Raw genomic sequence first — 21,372 nt, 5'->3', positions numbered from 1 at the left:
GGTAAACATGGGTTCTGGGGGACAGAAGCATTGTTACAGTATGTGTAACTGCCAAAAAAGGAAGACAGTTAGGAATTAAATGTCTAACAAGGTAAAAATATGATAAAATGCACAATAAAATGTGTTTATTGCTAATGACATTGATGCAAACATGAAAAAGACTGACACAAGTAAATAAAGCAATTGACGCAAGTAATGTAACAATTAAATGCATGTGGGAAATATGTTAACGCAAGTAGAAGCAACATGTGAAATGTAGAGATAATGTGCATCAATAGAAAGTATATAAAAAGGGGGTCTTTTGGGGTGGAAGATCTTTTGGAGAGAGAGAGAGCATACAAACAAGCAACAAGTGACAGCCAGCTACAGACCACAATCCTCAGAAGTTCAAAGAGACACTTGATGACAGATTTTCTTAGAAAAAAAAAAAAAAAAAAAAAAAAAAAGAGTAAAACAATTGAAAGTGTGTGTGTGTGTGTGTGTGTTTGTGTGTGTGTGTGTGTGTGTGTGTGTGTGGATTCAAGGATCACAGCTGGAGAATTACAGAAATGATTATAGTCTTGGGGTCAGAAAGAAAAAAAAACACATCACCACAAGTTGTTTGGGAGTGTTTCAAGAAAAATCATCCTCACTCTCATCCTCAATCATCCTCTGTCACTAAGCACAAAATGAAGCTTCTGCCATGGTCTTCCCAGTCCTCTGACCTGAACCCTAAAGAAAATGAGTGGAGTGAACTGAAGAGAAGAAGCACCAACATGGAACTGGAATCTGAAGGATCTGGACAGATTCTGTATGAAGGAATGACCTCTGATCTCTCCTCAGGTGTTCTCCAAACTCATCAGGCATTATAGGAGACGACTCAGAGCCGTTATCTTGGCAAAATGACTTTTTTATTTTTAATACAATGGTGCCAATAATTTTGGCCAACGTGTTTTGGAGAAAACGTGTGTGTGTTTTTCCCCACATTTTAAATTTTTTACTGCAATGAACGGTTCAATTTTTGTGATATTTGGCTGTTATTGGATCGTGAAGATTTTCTGGAACTCCTTCTCAAACATTTCCTTCAGCCTGGCACGCATTTTCCCAAACTTATTGTCCTTTAGAGAGCAAAAGAGAACAAAATATAAAACAAATGTCAAAACACAGTCAAAAAACAAGCATCTTCTTTTCATGTCAATCATCACAATATCATGTTAATAAAACAAAAAAATCATCAATAATGTCAAAGATATCTGTCCATATATGACATTGATTTTTTTTTTTGCCACTTTAATAATTATGTCCCATCTGTTTCGGTAAATTTTACCTTGTTGAATGTGCTGCAATTGCTGAAAATGAGCCGAAAGTCAGAGACAAATGCTCCAACCGTCTGATACTCGTCACTTTCCAACTTTAGCTTTATTCTGTCCAGCCACATTGGCTGAGAAATGAACTGAGAGTATCTGGACACCTGGAAGTAAAAAAAAAATCTGGTTAATCTTTTTTTTTTTTTTTTAATTTTAAATGTAAATTTCACCAACCTGAATTCCCTATTATTATATTTATAATCAAATTATGATTAAATTAAATTAATTTACGGCATGAGAAGAACATTTTTTTGAAGTGTATGTAAAAGAGTGCAGGTTGACAAAAGAGACACTCTTACTGTTTTGCGTGGATCCTCTACAAACACCCTCTGAGTGTCCTCCTTGTACACACATAACAGGAGATAGTGGCAGTGCTAAAGACAAACAACACACAAAAAATTAGGCCCATAAATAATTGTTGTGTTTCTAAAACATGTGAGCAGTTTAAATATTTGTGGTTATCTTCTATATTAAGGTGCCAATTTGTGTGTTTGTTTACCAATCTGTATTGCGACACTGGAGCGTTGAAAGCTTCTTGTTCAGTCATGCTACTGGAGTCACGCCATTGATGACTGGTTTTTAACATGCAAAAGGTACAAATCCATTCCCTACAAACAAACAAACAAACACACATATACAGAATGATGAATGTACAACACACATACTTGTTGATTTAATGATATTATTTGTTGTTTCTCTCTCTCTCTCACCCAGGTGAGTCTCCGTCCACAGCTGGTAGGTGACAGTGTGAATGAAAAGCTCGTGGACATTCGTCACAACACACGAGATCTCCTCCAGACTCACACACGTAGCAAACATCGTCATTTGTCTGTGCCATCTAGTTATAGGACGACACAACATGATATAACATGTTCATTACCACAGAAATAAGCTCAAAGGCATTTCGCTGATGTGTCATTTTTTTAAATCACAAAATTGAAAATAAAAAAGATTATTTTGGATAAAGATAAATAAGCTAATGTAAGTTTTTGTTTGTTTGTTTGTTTGTTTATTTTACATTGTTATGGCAATTAATAATTATTTCCCAAATTCTCAACATTTGTAATGCTTCTGGAAATACCTTTTGTAATGTGTCATGATGACTGATTATGTACAGACATGCCAGTTTTGGAGATATTTCTTACCAGGTCTTCTAGTTGATGACTGCATTTCACACATTCACACAGAAGAGGATGGATGCGTAGGATCTTTTTCTAAAAATGACAGTAATAAATAAACAAATACATAAATAATCATGATTTTTCTCTTTTGTATCATTCAATGTTCTATCCAGTTTGATACCTTGAGTAAAAAGTTAAGAGTTTTTCCATGGCACAGTATATCCTTTTTCCAGTGTCCATCAGTGAGAGTTTGTTCCTGGTTCACAAATTCCTCCGGAGTGAACCAGCTTTCCTCGGTCCTTATACACTTCCCACGACTCCCTGCAACATGAAGTAAACATAAACACTTCCCACTCAAACCTTTGATACAGACAAAACAAATTGCATACCGAGTTCTGCACAGACTGCTGCAGTACACATATCAGTGCAGTAACGCACCTGTTGCAAACCTGTATTTGTGTAGAGTCCCAGTAAGTGAAACACAGGTGACTGGTAAAGAGGGAGCCTGGAAAACTGACAGATCTGTCATCTCTTTATTTGGGGCACATATCCTATTTCTCTTCTCCTGAAAGGCACACAGGAAACAAAAACCTTGAAACCCCGCCAAATCACAAAGATGCTGATTCGCACAGGACTAATATTATCACAGGACCTCGGTGTTCTGCAAAATATAGTAGGTCATTTGCGGGGGAATTTTTACTTTACAAATCATCCCCTTGGAATTATAAGATTCTGCATTCTGAGCAGTTTTGAGATATTGAGCTTCAATTTTTTTTGCATTCCATTTGACTGTGTAGATAGAACCTTTTGTAGATAGAACCTTTTTTATTTAGACATTTAAAATGTCTAAATAAAAAGTGCCAAAATGTACACAACGTCTATGCAATCAAAGAAATCAGAACAGAAGTGATTGAATGTGGACAGAAGAGACGGATTAAAACACCAGGAGTAGACGTTTAAGTGCATCTCGTCCACTCGTGATCTGATCGACCAAAACAAATCTTAATGCCAGGTGTAAGCAGGGCCTAGCAAAACATTAAGGAAAATATAAGTATGGTCAGGCGTCACTGTGCTTTTACACAACAGCTTTTAAAAATTACAGTGGATGTACCACTGTAAAGTGATGTTAAAGTGATGATATTCATTACAGTTCAAAGGTTTGGGGCCAGTAAGATTTTTTTTATTATTTTAATTTTTTGAAAGAAGTCTCTTATGCTTACCAAGGCTGCATTTATTTGAACAAAAATACAGTAAAAACAGTAACGTTCTGAAATCAATTTAAAATAACAGTTTTCTATAATACTGGAGGTTAAAGCTGCCCTAGAACTTCTTTTTACAAGATGTAATATAAGTCTAAGGTGTCCACTGAATGTGTCTGTGAAGTTTCAGCTCAAAATACCCCATAGATTTTTTTTTTATTCATTTTTTTAACAATGTATGTATTTTCCATGTACTGAACTCTTGTTATTCAACTATGCCAATATAAATTCAATATTTAATTCTAGGGCACCTTTAAATGTAATTTATTCCTGTGATGGTAAAGCTGAATTTTAAGCATCATTACTCCAGTCTCATGATCACGTCACATGATCCTTCAGAAATAATTCTAAAATGCTGTTTTGATGCTTAAGAAACATTTATTATTATACTTATTTATTAGCTATCAACATTGAAGATAGCTATTTTATGGAATCTGAGATATGGATTTCTTATTTCATCTGAAATTTAAAAAAAAAAAAATTGTAACAAATGTTTTTACTGTCACTTTTTTTTTAATCAATTTAATGGCTCTCTGCTTAATTAAAATATTAATTTCTTAAAAAAACAAACAAACAAAACAAAACAAAAAAATTACCGACCCCAAATTTTTGTTATGGTATGCCTACTGTACAGAGGCTATGTATGTACATAGTGTTGTTTTAGATGTGCAAAAACAGTATTATTGCAGAACAACGACCAAAACAGTACTGCCATAGTACATGCCTTTAAAACATGGTATTATGGCTGAATGTCCAGAAACAGTACTATTATTGTGCCATGTCCAAAAAGCATGCATTTGCCATACATGATCAAAAATTATCATGTTCATAAAACGATGGTACTGGAGCGTTTTGCTAGTTCTAGCAATAACACGAATGACTATAAAAGAGATGCATGGGTGTATGTAGAGTGGGCGTGTTCCTGCCTCAAAGAGTTTCTCCGGCATCAGGTCGTGGTCGCGCAGCTGAGTGAGAAATGCGTGCGGTTGCTCTATGCACGAAATCTTCTTACGGCGAAGAAAAAGTAGCAACTGCTCATTCGTTAGAAAGTCGGGGTCCAATTGGCCGCTGACTCCCATTAATTCACAGATCTACAGTGTGACAAAGTACTTTTTTTTTAGCAACTTTACAACAGCATGCAGAATAATACAATACACCTGGTAAAAAAAAAAAAAAAGTATACTTTATAGACGGGTTTCTTGTATACAACAATACTGGATGCACGCGCATTCAGGCCAGGGGGCAAAACCGCTAACAGTTATGCCGAGTTCTGCATGCACCTCACGGGATTTAACAGTCAATTTATGCTGAGAAAAGAGGTGAATGCAGATCTCGGCAGGTAGCCTACGGGTATCTGTTCTGCCGAATTATTTATCACCTTTGATGAACCCCACAAAGAATATTATATCGTTTTTAAACAGTACTTGGAGGTATCGTTATGCAGAACTCGGAATAACACCTGTAGAAGACTGTAACGTTAATCAATCATTGTAATTAACGTAGATGTTGACTCAGTAATAAACTGCCATTTCAGAGTTGGACCTGTTTGTTTGTGTTTCATTTGCATATTAATATAACATTGCGTAAAACATTAGCTAACAACAGTTGACTAGTTATACAAGTTATAACGTTAGTCATCAGGTCTTTGAATGAAACTGTCCAACTAAGTTTGCTAATCATAAAAACCTGACATACCCTATGAATTTATGAACTTACCTGGTTTTGTTGGTTGTTGAGCCTTTCTTTCCTGAATGTATACGTCACGATATATATTTATGCTTTTACCTGTTTTCACAATACAACTTTTAACATTTAAAATAAATGTAAATTTTAAATAATTGTAATCCATATATTTTAGAAAAATATACTTAAAATGAACGTTCTGTGTATTTTTTAATTTTTTTTTAAAGTGTACTTATTTGTACATTACTTTAAAATATATTTTAGGTATATTTTAAAATGTATGCTCAAAATAGTCATTGTAACAATGCACTGAAAGTATATAAATAAATTACTAAATTATTTAATATCCTGAAGTTGTAGTGTATTGTAGTGAAGTATGTAGTGTATCAGATTTTGTTGCTTACTGCCTTCAGCCAATCAGAGCTGCAGACGTCATGGTACTCATCTGAATCCCCCTCGCTCACTCACAGGAGGCTTGCAGGTGAAGTACAATGTCGCAATGCATTATTTATTTAATAAAACATTGAAAGCAAAATACGTCGCTCAATCTTTGGACCAGTTCAATCAAGTGACATCGCAGCCTGACTGAGTATTCCTGACATTTTATTCCTGCCAGGAATAAAATGGCCTTCACGATCCAGGAAAGAACCAGAGAAAAAGTCCTGCTATTTGGAGGTAAAGTTGTACTCTACCAGTTATTTCCAATTTCTAAATTCTTTTCAATCTCACAAACGAAAACTGTCAATATCATATATCTTTTGTACTGTGGGTATGGAAAGTATTCAGACCCCCTTACATTTTTCACTCTTTGTTATTGCAGCCATTTGCTAAAATCATTTAAGTTCATTTTTTCCTCATTAATGTACACACAGCACCCCATTTTGACAGAAAAACACAGAATTGTTGACATTTTTGCAGATTTATTAAAAAAGAAAAACTGAAATATCACATGGTCCTAAGTATTCAGACCCTTTGCTCAGTATTTAGTAGAAGCACCCTTATGATCTAATACAGCCATGAGTCTTTTTGGGAAAGATGCAACAAGTTTTTCACACCTGGATCTGGGGATCCTCTGCCATTCCTCTTTGCAGATCCTCTCCAGTTCTGTCAGGTTGGATGGTAAACGTTGGTGGACAGCCATTTTTAGGTCTCTCCAGAGATGCTCAATTGGGTTTAAGTCAGGACTCTGGCTGGGCCATTCAAGAACAGTCACGGAGTTGCTGTGAAGCCGCTATTTTAGCTGTGTGCTTAGGGTCATTGTCTTGTTGGAAGGTAAACCTTCAGCCCAGTCTGAGGTCCTGAGCACTCCGGAGAAGGTTTTCGTCCAGGATATCCCTGTACTTGGCTGCATTCATCTTTCCCTCGATTGCAACCAGTTGTCCTGTCCCTGCAGCTGAAAAACACCCCACAGCATGATGCTGCCACCACAATGCTTCACTGTTGGGACTGTATTGGACAGGTGATGAGCAGTGCCTGGTTTTCTCCACACATACTGCTTAGAATTAAGGCCAAAAAGTTCTGTCTTGGTCTCATCAGACCAGAGAATCTTATTTCTCACCATCTTGGAGTCCTTCAGGTGTTTTTTAGCAAACTCCATGCAGGCTTTCATGCGTCTTGCACTGAGGAGAGGCTTCCGTCGGGCCACTCCGCCATAGAGCCCCGACTGGTGGATGGCTGCAGTGATGGTTGACTTTCTACAACTTTCTCCCATCTCCTGACTGCATCTCTGGAGCTCAGCCACAGTGATCTTTGGGTTCTTCTTTACCTCTCTCACCAAGGCTCTTCTCCCCCGATAGCTCAGTTTGGCCAGACGGCCAGCTCTAGGAAGGGTTCTGGTCGTCCCAAACGTCTTCCATTTAAGGATTATGGAGGCCACTGTGCTCTTAGGAACCTTAAGTGCAGCAGAAATTTTTTTGTAACCTTGGCCAGATCTGTGCCTTGCCACAATTCTGTCTCTGAGCTCCTCAGGCAGTTCCTTTGACCTCATGATTCTCATTTGCTCTGACATGCACTATGAGCTGTAAGGTCTTATATAGACAGGTGTGTGGCTTTCCTAATCAAGTCCAAACAGTATAATCAAACACAGCTGGACTCAAATGAAGGTGTAGAACCATCTCAAGGATGATCAGAAGAAATGGACAGCACCTGAGTTAAATATATGAAGGTCTGAATACTTAGGACCATGTGATATTTCAGTTTTTCTTTTTTAATAAATCTGCAAAAATGTCAACAATTCTGTGTTTTTCTGTCAATATGGGGTGCTGTGTGTACATTAATGAGGAAAAAAAACTGAACTTAAATAATTTTAGCAAATGGCTGCAATATAACAAAGAGTGAAAAATTTAAGGGGGTCTGAATACTTTCCGTACCCACTGTATATTGTGTTAACAGATGCTGTTCTTCACAAGTTTCTGCAGTCAACTGCCTCTGATGTGTAAGCGGCCATCAGACTCAAGTGTAATAATGAGCAGCTCATCAGAACATGGATTATAATATGTAATTTATTTGCGAGCTGGGTAGTAACGGATTACATGTAATCTGGATTACGTAATCAGATTCCAAAAATCAAGTACTTGTAATTAGAGTAAACTACTTTTTAAAATACTCGTAATCAGACTACAGTTACTTTTTTATGGATTACATGATTACATAGTTACACAATGGCAGTAAGTTGTTCACAAAATTCTTTGATTAAGTTTATATTTTTTTCATAATAAACCTGCCTCTTACATACGTTCAAGATTCTGAGTTTTTCCGCCGGTGAGGGGGAGGGGTGTGGAATCATGCACAGAAATCAGAAACAACAAGTATATTTGTTTTTGTAATGTTGCCGTTTTCTAAATTTACTTAATTTCAAGTAAACATGTTTTAAGTAAAATCTTAAAATGTGATTTTGTTTTATTAAGTGTTACTATCAGCAACCACTAACAGGTACATTAGTTATAGTATTTTGAAGTATTAACTGTCCATACATTGCACTTTAAGAAGAATCTGTTGTTGGTGAATAGAATATATTTTTTCTTTGTATCTGTCAAAATAGTACAAGATTATCCTACAATATATGTGACATAAAATAAGGGTTAGCAGAAAAGTAATCTAAATGTAATCCAAAAGAAGTCAAATTACGTTACCAAAAATGTGTAATCTAAGAGATTATATTACTGATTACAAATTTTGTCATGTAATTTGTAATCAGTAACTGATTACAATTCATAAGTAATCTACCCAGCTCTGTTTATTTGTGTATGGAGGGTCAGTAAAAAAGTTAATCAAAGATTAAGGTTTTAGGACAACTTTGATGAAAGGTTTTGATCTACTTCAAATGTAGACTACTATATATTGTACAAAGTATAGCTAAGTAATAACAAAGTATATTATTATTGACTACAAAGTGTGTAATTTGTAGTATTTGGAATAAGCCAAAGGTACTGAGTATATAGTAGCCTATACTACCTGTAAAATAATATAGCCTATTCATAGAATATTGCTTGTGTGTTCGGAAGACACTCGTAATTAATTTGATGTACTTAAATCACAAATAAAGTATACTTATGACACAAATAAAGTATACTTATAACACAAAGTATATTTATAACACAAATAAAATATACTTACAACACAAATAAAGTATACTTATAACACAAATAAAGTACACTTTAATATCATTAATCAAGCATGTAATATGTCCCTACACAGGCACTAAAAGTGTAGTTAGCCTACTATTTGAAGTTGTTCCAATTTAGCACACAAAAGTAAACTAAATATACTTCAAGTTATACTTTAATACAACTTAATTACAACTAAAATATACTTAACACAAAATTGGTTGTTTCAAAATAGCACACTTCAAGTTAACTAATCATTAACACACTTGTGAAGTATACTGATAATTAGTCTGGCTGCAAGTATACTTGGCATACTTTTTTTTCACCAGGGACAACAGACACTTCTGTATCAAATTCGTAATAATGATGTCTCACACTTCTTTAACAGACAAGTTATATACAGATTTTGCTGGCGTCCCTGCTGAAAAAAACAGCATATGCTGGTAAGGTAGGTTTTGAAGCTGGTATGCTGGTTTGAGCTGGTTTATGCTTCAAAACCTACCTTACCAGCATATGCTGTTTTTTTTTCAGCAGGGATATTAAATGCAACATTTTGCATAATTGACTCTTGCATACCTGACGATGGACCCCTAGTGAAAAAAAAGTATACTTTATTGTATTTTAAATATATTCCCTTTTTCTATAGTACATTGCAAATATACTAACAAAAATTTACTATCTTTAAATATATAAAAAGTATATTAGTATCATATTTTCACAATACAACTTTTAACACACTTTAAAATAATTGTACTTTAGTATATTTTCTAAAAATATATATTTTAGAAAAATATACTTGAAGTGTAAGTTCAGTTTATTTTTAAAAGTGTATTTATTTGCACTTTATAAAAATATATTTGAGGTATATTTTAACTGTGTACTGAAAATGATCATTGTAACAATGCACTGAAAGTATATTTAAAAAATAAATTTTTAATATCCTGAAATTGTAGTGTATCTAAAGTTAAATTTGTGTATATTTTTTAAGTTTACTTATTCATCCTTGGAATGAATGCTTATGAATGCTTTCAGTATGACTAATGCATCATTGTAACAATTGTTGCAATGATGCATTAGTCATACTGAAACATAAGCACAAGTAAAGCCCATTTAATATATGCAGTGTAGCCTATAATTTCCAAATATGAGTAAATATGTTTAATAAGTTTACACTGGCAGAATCATTTTACAATCGTATACACAATTCTATATTGAACAACACACCACCACCAGCACAAGTAACGTTGCATGCGGAAAAAAAAATATGTTGAGTGGTTGAATTTAAGGACTTTGTTCGGAATTCAAATGTCTCTTCAACATGGTCTGTGACCAATCAGATTTTGTTGCTCACTGCTTTCAGCCAATCAAAGCTGCTGACTTCACGGTCCTCGTCTGAATTCCCCTCGCTCAGTCACTCAGGGGCTTTCAGGTGAATTATATGTCGCAAAGTATAATTTATTTAATAAAACAATGAAAGCGCAATACATCGCTCAATCTTGGGAATTCTGACCAGTTCAATCAAGTGACATCGCAGACTGACAGATGACGACGACAACCGGCTAGGAATTTAATGGCGATCCTGAAAGAACCAGAGAAAAGTGCTGCTATTTGGAGGTAACTTTAAGTTGTAGTCTAACAGTTACCAACGGAGAGCGAGATTTCGGCTTGAAATCTTCTTTTTGAGTTTGTGTGTGGTGGTTTATGGCACATGTTTGTATGATTGGTCAAATGGCCTTGAAAACAAATGTATTCAACTTTGGGAAAATGTGTTAAACTGTATTTAAATAGTAGCACAACTGTATTGTGTGAGATTATGTAATTCAAAGTACAGTTAGTCAACATTTGAAGTGGATCAAAAAAGTTAAGCAAAGTTTTCATAAGAAGAAGGTTTTAGGACAACTTTGATGAAAGATGATTTTTGATCCACTTTACATGCTGACTATATTAAACAAAGTATAAGTAATAAAGTATATTGTTGTTGACTGCAAAGTGTGTATTTTTTAGTATTTGGAATAAGCCAAAGGTACTGAGCATACAGTACTACTGTAAAATAATGTATTCATTGTATATTGCTTGTGTGTTCGGAAGACACTCGTAATTATTTTGTAATGTACTTAAATCACAAAGTGTACTTATAACACATAAAAGGATACTTATAACACAAATTAAGTACACTTTAATATCACTAATCAAGCATGTAATTAGTCCCTACACAGGCATATACTTAAAGTGTACTAAGTATACTTGAAGTTGTTCCAATTTAGCACACAAAAGTACACTAAATATACTTAAAGTTGTGTTTTAATACAACTTAATTTCAACTAAAATATACTTAGTACAAAATTAGTTGTTTCAAAATAGCACACTTTAAGTTAACTAAACATTAACACAATTGAAATATACTAATAATTAGTCTTGCTGCAAGTATACTTAGTATACTTTTTTTTTCACTAGGGACGATCTGCCTGGAAGGATTTGTATATTTCTGTAGGCTATCCCACTTAACAGGAGCAGTACAGTCTCCCGCCTGTATGGGACAATTTGGCTCTTAAACTCGTAAATTATACGGAAGTGATGTTGGGAAAGCGAATGTTGGTACAGCGAAAAAAGAAAAAAAAATTGTCAGCTGGCAGCCGACACCTGCCAGTAAAAAACTGACTGCCATTCACATAGACCAGGTTCAGTTAGTACAGGGATACAGTTGAAACACCTTAAATAACTTGCGTACACAACAAGTCTGATCTGTGAAATTTGCTTTGCACATGCGTATTAGCGTCCTCTTCGATCGTAGGAAATTTGAAGTATATGCACTTCTCCAGTCTGAAGATATTGGCAAAAGTTTTTTCACTTCACCACATCCCTTCCACATTGAATAGCTTCTAATCCTTATATGACTGTTAAAGTTAACTTACATTTTCCTAAACCTTAATCTGTGCTCTAAACACTGACATATTGCATGACTTTGTGTCATACAAGGTCATCGTAAAATCTAGAGAAATGTTCGAGGTGGTCAGCGGGGTACAGTTGAGACACAGTGTATCAAATGTACCCGCACTATGGAATCCTATTGCAGCACATGCAGTTTAGTTGCACTATGTAAGATCACAAATTAATAGATTTCATCTGTTTTATTATTGCTGTTTGCAATTGTTCAACTTCGACTTCAGAAGTGGGAATGATCAAATTTCCGATAGCACAAGAGGGAAGCGTTGATAGTGGTGCCATTGAAATGCATAATTCCCAGGCAAAGCACGTGAACAACTCTGAATATAATGTCACGTGCTGTCATCTCAAGATTCCGGTAAATACGAGGTGGCGTGCCGTGAACTCAGCATGAATCAGTGGCGTGAGGGTGGGGGTTCCCCCTCGAAAGAAAAAAATTGCGTTTCCGTGGGGGCGGAAGAAATGGGAACGCGGGGCGATGCGACCGCAAAGGGCACTTTCACTTTGCCACTGCTCATAATTGTGATTCTCTTTCATATTATAGCTACTTTAGTAGTAGTGCCACTTAGAAAAAACAAAAACAAAGAATCAATTAATTAATTTAATAATTCAAACATAAAAATGTATATTTATGAATCAATTTTTATATGGGCAAATTAATAGACATATTTAAAGTCGTTTATTTAATTCCTGTTTTTAAATGTAATTTATAATAAAACAATAAAACAGTAAATTTAAAAAAAAAAATCTTTTTTGAATATATAAATAAATAGACAAATTTGAAATGCGTTATTTAATTCATTTTTTAAAATGTAGATCAATAAAACAATAAAAAGTACATTAGTAAATCATTTTAAATGCGCATTTAAATCGCTTTTTTAAAAAGAATTTGGCAAATGCTTTTTTCTCTCTATTTACCAATTGCTTTTCTTTGGCCACGTTCACACAGTCATTTTATGGGATTGACAACCGCATTTACTTAACAGGTGTGAGTCTTGAAATGTCTCGTTCACACAGCAACTTTCAGTAGCGTCTGGAACACTGTCTGTATGAACGTGCAGCGAGTGTCGAGCCTGTATTCTCTTACTAGTAACCATGACGACAGTGATCAACGTAATATTAAAGATGGCGACGTCTATAAAACCGAAAAGTATTATCTCTTTTGACATGACAAGAGACTAACTGAACCTCGAGTTCATCCATCAAAACTTCATTAACCAACAGCAGCATGTAAACACGAGCTAGCTGGAGTCTTTAACCGCTGCACACGGGTCACGTCCTTTGCAACATCTCAAGCATGACATGGCATTTGAAAAACTGATATTAACTTTTTGACACATTGACAATCAACACACAGCATGATGTTATAAGACCTTAAAGACAGTTTCAAACTCCTTCTTGAATGCTTCCTTCAGCCTAGAGGTCATTCTACTGGAGTCATTATCCTACAGAGAAAAGAGAGAAGGAGAGAAAAAGGCAGAATTTAGTATATAAAATGAGATGGTAAACAATTAAGATTCTTGCAACACTGGAAAACATTTGCATAAAGTTTAAATTAAACTCACTCCGTTGGAGGTGCAACAGTAGTTGAAAATCTGTTCAATATCGGAGACAAACTCTTGCACTGTTTGATAATCGTTATTCTCCAGGTTCAGCTTCACTCGGCCCAGCATCATGGGACTACAAATATTCTTACTGTATCCTGAAACCTGAACACCAGCAGTGCAGACGTCACATACATGTACACCACATATAAGAGCTGTAAATAATGACAAAGAGGCAGATGAAGCTGCTGAAGATGAGATTTACATTAGTGCAGGGCTCAGTCATGCTCTCATGTAGCAGGTGTAACAGCAGGTACTGACAGTGCTGAAACAGAATCAAACACAGAGAGAAACAGACTGTAAAACAGTGTAGTGTGTGTGCCTCATCTAATGAAGGTGTAAAAGCAGATGTGCTTTTATCTCCATTCAGCAACACAAGTAATATGTAATGATGTTATGCTTTTTTTTCTGCTTCTGAAACTGCATTATGATGTTTGCTCACCTGATCAACAAAATTATTGAATTATTTCACTGGATTACACTTGGAATCTTGTTTTTCTCATTTCTCTCACCAAACACAGCACTGTTTTCAGACATGTTTCACTTAATGCAATCTTATGTAATATGTAAGTGGCAATTTGCATTTTGCCAGGATATGTGTGATCAGATCTCTAAACGATCACACAGGAGTCAAACTGGATGAAGGTGTAAATGCCAACTGATAAACTTTAATGCTTGATCGACGAACCATAAACAATTTTTGCACATGCACCTGTGGAACAGTCCTTAAAGGTGCCCTAGAACACTTTTTCACAAGATGTAATATAAGTCTAAGGTGTCCCCTGAATGTGTCTGTGAAGTTTCAGCTCAAAATACATTTTTTTAACTGCCTATTTTGGGGCATTATTAAAGATGCATTGATTCAGCGTGCTTCCCCTTTAAATGCTTGCGCTCCCTGCCCCCAAGCTCTATAATACATTGCATAAACAAAGTTCACACAGCTAATATAACCCTCAAAATGGATTTTTACAAAGTGTTCGTCATGCAGCATACCCGATTATGTAAGTATAGTATTTATTTGGATGTTTACATTTGATTCTGAATGAGTTTGATAGTGCTCATGGTTAAAGCTAACATTACACACTGTTGGACAGATTTATAAAGAATGAAGTTGTGTTTATGAATTATACAGACTCCAAGTGTTTAATAATGAAAATAACAACATTACTCTGATCTCCGTGAATATAGTAAGAAACGATGGTAACTTTAACCACATTTAACAGTACATTAGCAACATGCTAACGAAACATTTAGAAAGACATTTCTTATTATGTAACTTTCTTTTGTTTGAAATCAACTAAATTTAAATGATACAGTGGCATAGGTTACTTGTCACAACGGGCGAGAAAGGTTGACTTATAGCAGCTAAATCTCCAACCTCCAGGGAATCACCTGAATCTGAACTGTTGTTAAAGCAAAACGGAGATGGCATTTTTATTACTCAACAGGTGAATAATGTATTTTGTAATGTATAACAGATAAATTGCCATATGTAGCTCTCTAACAGAGTTCGTTGTAAAGCATTATCTATTATGAAGGGTCATTTCATGATGGTTGTTGTAGAGCTGTGCTGGAGTTTATTTTCAAGCAAGTCCCGTGTCTATTAATGGATGTAGCTACAGTAACGTCTTCAGCTAGTCAGCTTGAGATCCTTTCCATCTAAACTGGTTACATCTCTTAAGCTTAGAAGTAAATAATTTTATGAGCAGTGGGATAATCTCTCTATATTTTAATTATGAGAAAGAACCGTATTAATCCACACACAGAGCTGAAGCACAACCAAAACAATGTTCTGCTGCAAAATGCATGCAGTTTTGTTTTTTAACTGCTACAGAGGCCAAAAGTTACACAGTGTACCTTTAAGGATGCTAAAGAGACCTTTCTAACTCTGAAAAAACACAAGAAGAAGAAAGATGCCCAGTGAGACCTTGCAAGTGCCTTGGTGGAAGAGTGGAGTGTGTGATATATATGAATTTACCAGTGTGTACTGAGAGACTGGACTGCTCAAAACTTCCTGTTGGGTCTTTTGACTGGAATCTTTCATATTCTTCATCACACAGAATGTGCAGCTCCACTGGCTTCTGTACAGACAAAACACACAATATTACACAAAGTCAACTGTTTAGTTTGTCTAAACCAGCATGATTTCTCTCTCTCTCACCCAAGTGAGTCTCCGTCTGCAGCTGGTAGATGACAGTGTGAATGAAAAGCTCGTGGACACTCGTCACAACACACAAGATCTCCCTCAGAGTTACACACGAAACACACGTCATCATTCTGCTGGGACAAGAGTTCATAAAGAAATTAAACATTTAAAGCATTCAATGGTCATTTTGATGTTCTGACGTGGTAATTGTAAGTGATGATATCTTACTTGATATTGATCTTGTTCTTCACAAATCTCACAGTAACAGTTTATCATATGCGGTTCCAAAACTCTTTTCTGGAAAGAATGTGAGAACACAGAGTTTTATAAGTGTCAAATTATTTCAAAGAGCTTTAAATGTGAACTTTATGACACAACGACTCATTTTTTTACCATTATAAGTTTTCCTAGAGGTATCTCATTGGTCACAATATCTTTCCTCCATGTTCCTTCTGGTTTGTTCAGTTTGATGAAATTCTCAGGTGTGAGCCAGAAGTTCTCTGTTCTTATGCATCTCCCACGATGCCCTGGGACAACAACATTGAACCATACTCTGAGTCTGGACCATAGTTCAAATCAGCATATTATAATGATTTCTGAAGGATCATGTGACACTGAAGACTGGAGTAATGATGCATCACAGGAATAAATTACTTTGTCAAATATATTTAAATAGTACACAGTTGTTTTAAATTGTAATAATATTTCACAATATTACTGTTTTTTACTGTATTTTTAATTAAATAAATGTAGCCTTGGTGAGCAGACGAAACTTAAAAACATTAAAAATCTTAGTGGTTCCAAACTTTTGGACTGTACTGTACATCTATTGCTTTTCTCTTAAAAATAGACAAACTATTTTTTTCAAAGTATATTTGTGCTCTATATTTTTTTAAAATAAATGACACTTGGTTTGCCTGAAGTTTCCATATACTTTTTGGAGCCGCTAAATATAAAACATATTTCAAATCACACAATATATTAATATGTAGTAATTAATTTAAAAAATGTGCCCACTCACTCACCTTTGGCAAAGCGATATTTATGTAGGATGCCAGATTCAGAACCACAAGTAACAGGTAGGGTTGGACCTTCAAACATGCTCAAGTCAATAACATCATCATCATCATCATCATCAAGATCCAAAACTTCATTGACATCATTGTTGTCACTGTCACCATCACCATCTTCACTGCCATTAATCGACTCCTTGGGTTCTACAACAAATGCACAAACACTCAGGAAACACTGAAATACATACATACATATGGGTTTGGATCATTACTATACTGACCAGAGTGGAACGGCTGTCTCCTGCACTGTGAAAATAGAAAAGATGCATGTCAGAGATGTGGAACATGAGTACAGCTGTAAAATTCCCTCAATGTAAAGTCATCATATCAGGAACTAACCTTTCTTTTTCTGAGCCTGACAGTCACAGATGAGGATTCAGGAGAGCCAATCTGTGCAACATACTGTCATTTAGAGGAAATGGAAATATATATATATATCAGTGGTGTGCAGTGGTGTTTTAAAATGAGGCATTGTCCTCATTTATGTCCCTTTTACATAATTTTCCTGGTTAAGTTAACATTACATTAAAAGAGACACCAAAATAAGATTCTGTTTAGTATTTTTACACTACGTAATGTTTTATTTATAAAAACCAAGTATAAATTTCATCAAGTTAGTGTTTTTACGCATTTTACATTTATTCAAAAATAATAACTGAAAGCAGTAACAAATTAAACAATATATATTATTTATAAACTAATATTCAGCTTTTCTTTTTAATAGTCAATTTATTTTCAGCAGTCGTCAAGCTTGTACACACTGGTCACTCAGACACAAAGATGTATCTTTAATTTCACCACGCTGATTGCTCACTAAAAACCGCCGCAGTCATCATGTTTTCAGGCCATTTCGAGTCTGATTTTGACATTAAATAAAGCGGGGATATCTAAGTGACAGTTGTGTACTTACTTTTTAATTAGTCTTCCCATTAACGGCATCACTGTCTTCATCAGGCCGATTCGACGAGAACGCACACGAAAACAAGAGCCCAGATTTATCGCACCAACCAATCATGTCTTATCGTAACCGATCGTGCCTCCTAGTATAAAGTGCCTATATTTAGTGCCTACGGAAAGTATTCGGACCCCCTTAAATTTTTCACTCTTTGTTATATTGCAGCCATTTGCTAAAATCATTTAAGTTCATTTTTTTCCCTCATTAATGTACACACAGCACCCCATATTGACAGAAAAACACAGAATTGTTGACATTTTTGCAGATTTATAAAAAAGAAAAACTGAAATATCACATGGTCCTAAGTATTCATAAAATGCTCATAAAATGGCCTACTCCCTGATCAGTGCCGTGACTACTGAACTAGGGAGCTGATTGACTAAGTACACCCTTACGTCTTCCAATAAGAGGGTAAGTAGCAGTAAGTGCTGCTAATCAAAGGCATTTGATTAACTGATCATCAGCAAGTGTGATCACCTCTATAAGGCAAAGGTTTGGGCAGTTTGCTGGTCTAGAGCATTCAGGTGTGTGTTAACACAATGCCAAGGAGGCATTGCTGCCCATCAATCTGGGAAGGGTTATAAGGCCATTTCCAAACAATTTGAAGTCTGTCATTCTACAGTGAGGAAGATTATTCACAAGTGGAAAACATTCAAGACAGTTGCAAATCTTCCCAGGAGTGGACATCCCAACAAATTCACCCCAAGATCAGATGGTGCAATGCTCAGAGAAACTGCAAAAAAACTAAGAGCTACATCTCAGACTCTAGAGGCCTCAGTTAACATGTTCTGGAACAAAGTCCTTTGGACAGAGGAGACCAAAGTGGAGATGTTCGGCCATAATGCACAGCACCAAGTTTGGTGAAAACTAAACACAGCATATCAGCACAAACACATCATACCAAATATCAAGCACATTGAATCGACCATGAACTCCTCTTCACACCAAAGTATTCTAGACTCAAATGTGAGACCATCTGACCAACAGTTAAAGCTTGGATGAAATTGGATCATGCAACAGGACTATGATCCCAAGAACACCAGCAAATCTACAACAAAATGACTAAGAAAAGTAAAGAATCAAGGTGTTGCAATGGCCCAGTCAAAGTCAACCCAAATGAAATGTTGTGGCGTGACTTTGAGAGCTGTACATAAACAGATATGTTCAAACCTCAGTGAATTGAAGCAATGTTGTAAAGAAGAGTGAGCAAAAATTCATTCACAATGATGCGAGACTGCTAAAGTCAGAAAACGATTCAAGTTATTGTTGCTAAAGGTGGTTCTACAAGCAACTGAATCATAAGGTGTACTTAGTTTGTCACACATGGCTTCTCTATTTTGGCTTTATTTTAAGTTAAATAAATAATAACAGTGTAATATGTCATGTGGTATTATTCATCTGAGGTTGTATTTGCCTAATTTTAAGACCTGCTAACAACCAGACAATTTTTCAAAAGGGTGTACTTTCTTTTTCACATGACTGTATAAAAAAACATAATATATAATGTAGCATCTAACCTTCCTTTTTCTGAGCCGGTCAGTAACTGGTGAGGATTCAGGAGAGTCATTCTGCAACAGACAGACATTAAGTGAAAATATATACAGGATATAATATCTGTTATTTCAAAACATATATGTATCAGATTTAGGGGTTAGTTTTGTGCTAGGGTTGTGGAAAAATTCTTCTCCTCTTTGCATCAAGACAGGGAGTTCCAGATGCCAAAACTTAGACTTTATTGGTGGAGACAACAAAGCTGGGATGCATACAGTTCATAACTAATGATCTCAGTCACAGGTGTTGCTTTTGTTGGTTTCATTCATATCATCATGCAGGCTATTCTACAAACATATCTCAAAACAAAACATCCAAACCTGTTTATTCTGAACTCCATATTTCTTAAAGGGTAAAAGAAGTCCATCCTATTAACAGAAAGAAAAACAAAGATAGAACATCAACACAATGATATGTGTTATTAATGTTTCAATTTAAATGACACTCAAACATTTGGATTTACTAATAATTCGCTAAAAATAAATAAATTATGGGCATATTAACAATGACTAAATGGTAATTATAACTGTACATAGGTGTGCATTAGTTGAGACTGTTAGCAATGAAGCTGTTCTTATGCACCCTTATGAGTTCCTGGAGTGGAATGTCATTGTAAACGATGCTGTTCCTCCACTTTTTGCTCCTTGCCTTTCCTCCAAATCTCTCAAAGTCAATCGGCTTGAACCACTGGCCTTCACTGAAGATGCATGCCTGCACTGAAGACAGAGAAGTTCAGCTACAGTTTATTCAACCACTATACTGGACTTGTTTTAGAGCATCTGGGTGTTCTGAACATCCAGAACAATGTTTGCCTTCAACAAGAGACTCATAATTGCTTTCTTTTAGCGTCTGTACTTACTGTCATTATATTTCTCCACATAAAGGACACCATCTTTAGCTCCACATTTGACAGGAAGTTCGAGTTGGTTTTCAATTGTTTGCCTCAAATTCTGGCTGGAGTCTGAAATACAGGGCAGATGTCAGGCATGAATGAGCTTCACATCAGTGTTAAATGTATGTCTCAAATCTTTTTAATTTATCTCTCCTCAGTTCATCTAATTGTTTAGTAATGTAATGTATCTTGGAAAGCTCAGTTTGGCCGTTTCTTTTGGTACGTTTGGCTTGGATCATGTTGGTCCATAAGGAAGTTGGTCCTGTTTGCTTACACTTTCGTTTCCTTTTCCCCCCTCGTTTTCCTTTCTTTTCTCTGTCGTTCTCACTCAGACTGTCATATTCTGTGCTGCTCTCTGGATCCCATTCGGATTCTGTTTCAGACTCGGTGTCTGTGATCGACTCTCCTTCCATGTCCTGTGGTTCTCTGAAACACTCTTAACATTGATTTGACATGTTTTAATAGAGGAAATCGTTGATTTTGTTCATAAAATGTATCGTCTTTTTGACAATAATGAAATCTACATCATAATAAATTGCTTTTAATTATCGGTAGTAGCTAATTTTACACTACTTTAACAGTAAGATTACATTTATTGTCTTTTGAAATCGAGAAGTATGGTATGGTTACATTATTTTAATGTAGCCTACAACTGAATCCTCCAAACTGTTTTGTTTGCTGAAAAGTTACCCAATTCATGTAAGAAATATTAGACCTTACAGATTATAATGAGACTGAGATCTAATGAATGTTCAAAGCGAGTCTTGACACTGAAACGAAACTAAAAGTTGCTTCCTGGACTCTTGTTTTGGAAATTGAGTGACAAAGTTCAAAATAAGAGAAAATATAAGACCAGAAAATACAACATTAAAATTGGAATTACTACTAATTACATTAATGTACTCACCTTGCGATGTCCACGACTTTCTGTATTTTTCTATTTCCCCCTCTCTCTCTCTCTCTCCTACACACGCAATGACGTACACACTGTCTCATCTCTTTTCAGTTTCCATGATTCACCTAACGACACCTTTCAGTAGGTCTGCCTTTTTATGTTCCTGAGTGACTAATCCACCTGATTACTTGCTAAAGGGAACAACAAAAAATAAAATGAAATGAAAGTGAAAACAAACACCTGTGCATCATTCAGAACTGAATTGCAAATTTCTTTTAAATCCAAAGTCAGTTGCTGAG

At 35.5% G+C, this 21,372-nt stretch overlaps 1 protein-coding gene across 10 annotated transcripts; it reads right to left on the bottom strand.

Annotated features, from left to right (window-relative positions):
- Positions 1-457: 457 nt before the first annotated feature.
- Positions 458-21,237, bottom strand: LOC125273390. Of its 10 annotated transcripts, none has more exons than XM_048198758.1 (24): positions 21,086-21,237; positions 20,453-20,614; positions 20,146-20,247; positions 19,869-20,002; positions 19,607-19,654; positions 19,253-19,303; positions 17,120-17,170; positions 17,002-17,026; positions 16,733-16,924; positions 16,101-16,234; positions 15,936-16,004; positions 15,723-15,841; positions 15,540-15,642; positions 13,767-13,826; positions 13,523-13,666; positions 13,331-13,402; positions 2,906-3,032; positions 2,649-2,788; positions 2,492-2,560; positions 2,057-2,184; positions 1,846-1,954; positions 1,646-1,720; positions 1,307-1,450; positions 458-1,097 (listed from the first exon to the last, which is right to left on the bottom strand). In XM_048198758.1, exons 2-24 carry the CDS (start codon positions 20,589-20,591, stop codon positions 1,017-1,019), a joined length of 2,316 nt encoding a protein of 771 aa, XP_048054715.1. In that variant the 5' UTR covers positions 20,592-20,614; positions 21,086-21,237; the 3' UTR covers positions 458-1,016. The 10 variants fall into 10 exon arrangements, with proteins under 10 accessions (XP_048054715.1, XP_048054696.1, XP_048054660.1 ...); XM_048198739.1 differs by having other exon boundaries at positions 459-1,097; positions 15,540-15,639; positions 17,120-17,182; XM_048198703.1 differs by lacking the exon at positions 21,086-21,237 and adding an exon at positions 20,899-20,994 and having other exon boundaries at positions 459-1,097; positions 17,120-17,182.
- Positions 21,238-21,372: the final 135 nt, after the last annotated feature.

The sequence above is a fragment of the Megalobrama amblycephala genome, linkage group LG1, assembly GCF_018812025.1.
Source record: "Megalobrama amblycephala isolate DHTTF-2021 linkage group LG1, ASM1881202v1, whole genome shotgun sequence".
NCBI classification, from domain to species: domain Eukaryota; kingdom Metazoa; phylum Chordata; class Actinopteri; order Cypriniformes; family Xenocyprididae; genus Megalobrama; species Megalobrama amblycephala.
Note: the sequence above shows the minus strand (reverse complement) of the source record. Positions and strands in the feature narration are given on the sequence as shown.